Consider the following 8,301-nt stretch of genomic DNA (forward strand, 5'->3'; position numbering starts at 1 on the left):
TATCGGAAATAAGCGATAAGATAAATTAAATTACCTACCTAGAGATCAATTTACAAAACAATAAAATATTAAAAAGAAAGTACAATAATGTTGAACTTTCAATTTTTTATTCGAAATATATTGACTAAGAAACCATATCCTTATCTTCAAAACAACGCATTAAGAATGATATCTATTTTTGGCAGTTCTTACACTTGTGAATATATTTTTTCACGAATGAAATTTATTAATTCGAAAACTAGAGCTCGGTTAACTGACATTCACTTAGGAAATTCACTCAGAATTGCATCGTCTTAGATCCAACTAAATATAGACAAATTAGTTAGTGAAAAACAATGTCATTTGTCACACTAAAAATGAAATAAAAATTTGTAATTAAAAAAAATGTCTATTTATATATGTTTTAATAATAATAATAATAATTTGTAATTTAAAATGTAATCATATAAATTGTAATAATAAAACTGAATTTTTGTTTTTACTACCTACGAATGTAGTGCAAGATTATTAAAAAATAATACATGGCCCACTGCATAAAAAGGTTGAATACCCCTGGTTTACGTAATGTGATAAATTATTGCCGATAATTTTTTTTCATAAGTTCGGTCATACCATTAGTTTGCGGGTGGTACGTGCTAGAAAAAACTTGCGTAATGCCAAATTTTTTACACGCATAATGTACTTCTTTATTTTTGAAATGAGTGCCCCTATTGCTACAAAAGTATTTAGGTACACCGTTGGATAAAATTAAGTCCATTAAGAAATTAACTATTGCTACTCCTTTAGCGTTTGTAACCGCCTTCGCGAAAGCCATTTTTGTAGCGTTACAAGTTGCTACAATAAGGTATCTTTTTCCTCTAGAAATGGGTAAGGGTCCTAAATAGTCAAATGCAAGTCTTTGTAAGAATTTTCATGAAATCAAAGGTATTGGTTACATTAAGCCGTGGCATTTGCCTTGTTACGTGCTACCGGCTCGATTCCAAGTAGTGCAGTCGAAGATGTATTTAAATTTATTTAATAAGACATAAGATATTAACTTTTATACATTTATTTTAACATTCAAAGTGTTTAACAAATTTTAACATAGAGTGACGTAAAGTAATTTGCAGTTCCGTGACTAGAACTCATCTGAATTGTGGTCATTTCGGTCCCTCTTTTATATTGCTTTATTGACGTCATTAAACTTGTTATTCTGTGATTTTCAGGAAATGTAGGTTCGTTTCTGAGGTCTTTGCACCTGCTGTTTGTGTGTGGTTCCCTTGTAATACCCACATTTGTAATTCATAGTATTCCTGATTTAATTTATACATTCTTATTACATATTTTTTCTTGTTATACAGACCAGTATATAATTATAATAAAAGGATATGGTATTACTTGTCTTTACAGTGTCTTTTAGTTTTGTTTTAAATTTAAATATATCGATTATTACATGATCATACATATCCCGTATTAAAATATATCAATTATTAAAAAGATATTTATTATATATTATATGATATATGATAGCCCATAACAACCTGGTGGATTTTTTATCATTTTACAAGAAATGCGATTTTTAATAAATGTTGTTATGTCTTTAATTATTGTGGGCCAATAATACTTTTGTTTTAATTTAGCTAAAGTTTTTGTAATTCCGAAGTGTCTTCTTAAAACTGATTCGTGGTAAGATTTTAGAACAGTGTTAATTAAATGTTTAGGTATCACTAATAGATTATTTTATCTGTGGGGTGTACAATTTACATAATAATATAGCCAGATTTTATGTTTTGCAGATGATATTAAGCTCTACTCTCGTATATCTTCCTTAGATGACTGTATTGTGTTACAAAGGGATTTTGATCGCTTCACGGAGTAGTTTAATTTGTTAGGACTATCCTTTAACGTTTCTAAATGTAAGACCATGCATTTTGCTAGTATTCAGTTCCCTTTTAAATATGCTTATCATCTCGGATTTACTGCTATTTCACGTTTTAACGACTATGTAACTGATCTAGAATTTATTCTTAGTAGTGATCTTAATCCTACATCCCACATTAAGCATATTTGTTGTAAGGCTTTTAAAATTCTGGGGTTTGTGTTAAGATTATGTAGGGATTTTCAGTTAGGTCTATCATACAAGGTGCTTTATTATGCACTTGTTCGCCATATTGTTGAGTATGGTGCCGTAATTTGGGATCTGTACGACCTCAATGACTCTCTGAGGCTTGAAAGGGTTTAGCGTAAATTTATGATACATGCTAGTTTTAGATTGAATATCCCTTGTGAACACTACAACTATGGACCAGTTGCTTCTCAACTAGGGCTGGTTTCGCTGGCTGAGCGTTGACAGATCTCGGGCATTAAGTTCCTGAATAGTTTATTACAAGGTTGACTTTTCCTATTTACTTTACTTAATTTGTTTTAGAGTTCCTCAACGTCATTCCCGATCTGTTGCTCCTTTTTATGTTCCATTCACCTCCACTAATTATCTTAAAAATGAGCCTATTACACGTATAATGTCAAATGCCAATGTTGACCCTTCATTTCTTCTTTGCAAATAATTTACTGCATAGCTATTTATTTATCATGTATCATAATTTGTATAATTAATGTGTAAATTGATATGTAAAATGTGTATATATGTTTAAAAGGCTTATCCCGTATGTTTAATAAAATAAAATAAAATATAATATATTAGTTCATGTTTTATTAAATATTTTTTAGATTATTTAGAGAATTTGTTTTCTTTTTTCTCCCAATAATGATAAAATTCTACCATTAAAAAACTCGTCTTCTGATTGTTGTTTTTGTAATGTCTCGGGTTTTATTGTGTCGAAATTAATTGTGCCAGTAGTTGCGATTTCATAATTTTTAATTAGTATGTTAGTTTTTTGAGTAGGTAGTATTTACAGGGTAACGTGACAGACGGTCTGCCGCCGTGTTCCATTAATCTGGGCGATGTTTTATTTCTAGGTCAAATTCTATTAATTAAAAATAAATTTAGTTATTCGGGAAGGATTTTTCATAGTTTTGTAATATTTTAAGTTTGAGTGATCACTAAAAATTGATATTTTTTCCCTAATAAGGTATTCTCTAAAGTTATTATTAGCGAATTAGTATTCGCTAATAAAATAGAAATGTCCGTAGACATCTTGAAATCCAATAAAAGATTTTTAATTATAAATAATTTGAAATAAATAATATAAATAAATAAATAAATAAAATAACTCAAATATATTTTATTTTGTAATAATAATATGGACGCACCGAGCTCTATACACAAACAACATAAAAAATGCGAAAAAAAAAGGTGTCTTGTCGTTTTCTTATTGGAGAGTTATTTATTTTAGGAAACTTGAGCCGTAAATATTTTAAATTATGAAATAATCGTTACAAATCTAAAACTGAATTACATAATAATTATAAAAAAAATCTTGAATGCACAGTAATACAGTGTACCGAATAATATTCTACTGTACAAAACGGCAACGTCGCACCCATTTTCGTGCTCAATCGTGTGGTTTTTTAGTTATTTTTCGGTTCCTATTGTTTGATTGCAACCGTGCTCAATCGGGTTACGAAAAAGATCAATCGTCTTTCATCGGGTTCCAGCCATATTTTTGTTTATCATTTACGTTTTTTATATTATACTCTATTTCTGCATTATTAGTATTGTTTTGTTTGTCTGGTTCAGAGTCTTTTTTTATCATTGCATTAATAAGTTTAGTGGGATTTTTATCATTAATTTTGTTATAATTTATGCTGACTATACTGCTTTTTTTTGAATTTTTACGGTAATATTTTCTTTATAAAAATTGTACCAAATTTCGTCCATGGGTGTGATATTGTTTTTTAGTCGTTTGCTTTTGTTTTTAAAGTCGATTATTATGTTATTTTTAATATTAAAATTATTTCCTAAGAGTAGTTTGTAATAAGTCCTTTTATCACATACGCGTTTATAATGTATTGTTTGTTGTTTATTTTAATTGTTAATTCTATTTTTTCTAATAGTATTAATTCTGTACCGTCTGCCTCTGTTATTATAACTTTTTCTTTAAGTTTTATAATTTTTTTATCTTTAATTAATGAAACATCTATACGTGAGAGATTTGAGCCTGTATCTAATATGGCATATTTTTCGTCGCCCTCAATTTTTACTTTTGTTACTAATACTTTTTGTTTTCGTTCAATATCTGTCATTATGTTCTTTATTTGATTATTGTTTTCATTTGTAATATAATATTCTAATTTTGAGTTATCAGAGTATTTACTTAAATAGTCGTCCGTATTTTTTTTTTTAATGTGTTAGTATCAGATAAATTATTATGACTATTTTCCGGTAATGAGTAAATTCTAATTTTTAATAAAGCTGTAATCAATATAAGTAATAATATAATTATAATTAATTACGAAAATAAATGTAATATGTTAAAAAATGATGAAAAATATTTTTCATTAAATCCGAGAACCGAGGCTATTGTAGAATTATCGATAGCCGAACCTAAGGTCGAAGATAAAAATATAATTATACAAAAACAAGAAATAATTAAAGACGTGTTTTGTAGTAATGTAATATGAAAAGTAAAAAATGGTAAAATAATAGTTAGCATATTAAATATATCTGAATGTACGCAAAAAATTAAATTAAATGATTTAAATAAAATATTATATGACAAATCTTCAGATTACAATTTATTCAATATTGATATGATAAAAATAAATGACTCTTCAACCCGAATAAAACAGATAAAAAATTTAATTAGAATTGAACATATGAATATTGAAGAAAAACAATCAATATTTGAATTATGTGAACAATATTCTGAAATATTTCATTTAGAGGGAGATAAATTAACTTTTACTAACGCCGCTAAACACGAAATAAAATTAAAAGACAACCAACTGCCTATATATAAACGACCGTATAGATTACCTCATTCACAACAAGAGGAAATAGCTTCACAAATTCGTAAAATGGAAGATGATGATATTATAGAACAATCTACGAGTCCTTGGAATGCACCATTATTATTAATAGCGAAAAAACCAGATGCTAGTGGGAAACAGAAAATCAGAATTGTTTTAGATTTTAGAGCATTAAATGAAGTAACATTAAATGAGTTTCATCCACTTCCGAACATAACTGAAATATTAGACCAACTAGGGCAATGTCAATTATTCAGTGTTATCGATTTAGCATCGGGTTTTTATCAAATACCATTAGTACAATCATCACGCGAATTAACGGCCTTTTCAACTAATCAAGGTCATTGGCACTTTAAACGCATGGCAATGGGAATGAGAACTTCGCCCGCAACATTCCAAAGGTTAATGAACAATGTATTAGCAGGCCTTATAGGAATAAAATGTTTAGTATATTTAGATGATATAATTGTATACGGGAAAAATTTACGCGATCATAATAATAAATTAAAAGACGTATTCGAGAGATTAAAAGAACATAATTTAAAAATACAACCGGATAAATGTGAATTTTTAACACGCGAATGTGTATATTTAGGACATGTTATATCTGAACATGGAATAAAACCAGATGAAAAGAAAGTAAAAGCAGTTTTAAATTTTCCAAAACCAACTAATGTAAAAGAAATAAAATCATTTTTAAGATTATCAGATTATTATAGGAAATTTATCGAATCATATAGTGATAAGGTAAAACCAATTACAAATCTTTTGAAAAAAGATGTTAAATTCGAATGGTCAGAAGAATGTCAAAAAGTTTTTGATTCATTAAAACAAACATTATGTTCTGAACCAATTATAAAATATCCAGATTTTACGAAACCATTTATTTTAACTATTGACGCAAGTAATAAAGCATTAGGAGCAATATTATCACAAGGTGAGATAAGAAAAGATTTACCTTTATCTTATGCTTCATGAACTTTGAATAAAAGTGAAAATAATTACAGTACAACAGAGCTAGAATGCTTAGCCATTATTTTCGGTGTAAAACAATTTAGACCATAATTATATGGGAGAAAGTTCATAATATTAAGTGATCATAGACCATTAACGTGGTTATTTAATTTAAAAAATCCGCTATCAAAATTGGCCCGATGGCGTATAAAGTTAGAGGATTACGATTATGAGATTAAATATAAACCGGGAATGCAAAATTCAAACGTAAACGCATTGAGCAGAATGTATAATATAACTGAGATAAGAAATGATAATTATTCTAGTTTTCTTGAAAAAATGAAAACACAATTAATCTCGAATAAAAATGTTAAAGAAACAATAGGAAATTTATTCGACGTACCTGTTGATTATCATTTAGTATCAGAAATCGCTAAACAATATAATTTTACGGAAGGAATAAATAAAATATTAAAACAGAGATTTGGAATTAATAAAATGTTAACACCGAGTAAAATAATAGGTGATATAAAATATTATAAAATACCCGGTGTGTAATGTTTTTAATAACTAAAAATAAAGATAAACAATTATCAACGTATGAAAATATATACGTAACATTAGTGAACTTCAAACTATTCTGCGAGGAAAATAATATCAGTAAATTAGCAATTAATAAACTAGGTCAATCGGATAACCTAGAATGGGAAAAAATTAGGTCAATAATACGATATATATTTCGGAAAACTGATATAGAAATACTAATATTTACGGAAGTAGAATACACTGAGGAAAAGAAGTTAAACATTTTAAAACAATTTCATGATTCAAAATTAGGGGGACATTTGGGAGTAAATAAAACCATTAAGAAAATACAAAATCAATTTAGATGGAGAAATATGAAATCAGATGTAAAAGATTACGTAAAAAATTGTACGTCGTGTCAAAAGAATAAATTAACTAATAGACATGTAAAACAACCATTGGCAATTACTTCAACAAGTTCGAGACCGTTTGAAAAAATATTTTTAGATATTGTAGGACCTTTAACAACTACCTTATCAGGTAATACTTATATATTAACTATGCAAGATGATTTAACTAAATACTCATTAGGAATACCTATACTAGATCACCAAGCTAATACTGTAGCAGAGGCTTTCGTAGTACATTTTGTATGTGTTCACGGAATACCTGAGACAATATTAACCGATCAAGGTACTGTGTTTCTTAATAGAACATTTAGCGAAGTCTGCAGATTATTAAAAATTAACAAAGTAAATACTAGTCCTTTCCATCCACAAACAAATGGAAGTTTAGAAAGATCACATCGAACATTAGCCGAGTACTTGAGACATTACGTAGATAAAAATTTAAGTAATTGGGACCACTTGTTACCTTATGTTATCGTTTATAATTCAACTGAACACACTTCGACTAATTTTCAACCATATGCATTAGTGTACGGGAGAACGTTAGAAATTCCGATAAAATTAAAATCTGAACCTGAACCGCGGTATAATTATGATGATTATTTACATGATTTAAAACAAAGTATGCAAGAGTGTCACAAAGTTGCGAGAGAAAAAACTAGTCACACGAAAAATTAAATCTAAACAAGATTATGATAAGAAAGATAATTCTATTGATATACATGTAAAAGATTTAATATTGTTAAAAGATAATACTGCTAGAAATAAGTTAGAATCGTTATGGTTAGGGCCATACGAAGTAATTTATGTAATAGGGGAAGAAAATATTGTTATTCAAAGAGGTAGAAGAGGAGTAATAGTACATAATAATAATGTTAAGAAATACTTTAACGAAAATATAAATGAATAAAAAAAAAATATATATAATATATTTAAGTAATAAAGAAATACATTCGAATTTAATATATGTAACTTTAATTTTGGGAATATTATCAATGGTTTTAATAATAATTGTGTATGTAACGATAAAGTATAAAATACAATGTTATAAAAATAAACAAATTATAGAGGAACCTAAAATATAAAAGTTATCAAAAAGAGATTTAGAGGATTACGAGTTAGGAAGTATAGAAGAAAGAGAGGAATTAGAGGTGAGAGAAGAGGGAGTTTATCCACATATAAGTAATAGTCATTTGATACGATTATAATAAGACTAATTGATTTTATTTTAAAGTTGAGTTGGGGATAATCAAATTGTAACACCATTACTTGGGAAAATGCATAATTATGAAAATAACTGGATATCCTGGGCAATAACAATTTGATTTTTACAATTACAATGATAAAATATTTTATAATTAATCACAATTAATCACAGTAATATTTTGGTAGTTGAAATAATAATAAAATATTTTGATGGTAATATTAGTAATAATTGAGATAAAAAAAAAAATTGTATTTGGTAATTAAGTAATACTAACATTAGTAAATTAAGTATATTACATTG

General features: G+C 27.4%; 1 protein-coding gene across 1 annotated transcript; it reads left to right on the forward strand.

Annotated features, from left to right (window-relative positions):
- The first annotated feature begins 1,903 nt into the window (after positions 1–1,903).
- LOC112692294 lies at positions 1,904–2,221 on the forward strand. The gene has a single exon (XM_025566927.1). The coding sequence runs from the start codon at positions 1,904–1,906 to the stop codon at positions 2,219–2,221; it is 318 nt and encodes a 105-aa protein (XP_025422712.1).
- The last annotated feature ends 6,080 nt before the right edge of the window (positions 2,222–8,301 follow it).

This window comes from Sipha flava, unplaced genomic scaffold (genome assembly GCF_003268045.1).
Source record: "Sipha flava isolate LNK unplaced genomic scaffold, YSA_version1 116_pilon_pilon, whole genome shotgun sequence".
Lineage (NCBI taxonomy): Eukaryota > Metazoa > Arthropoda > Insecta > Hemiptera > Aphididae > Sipha > Sipha flava.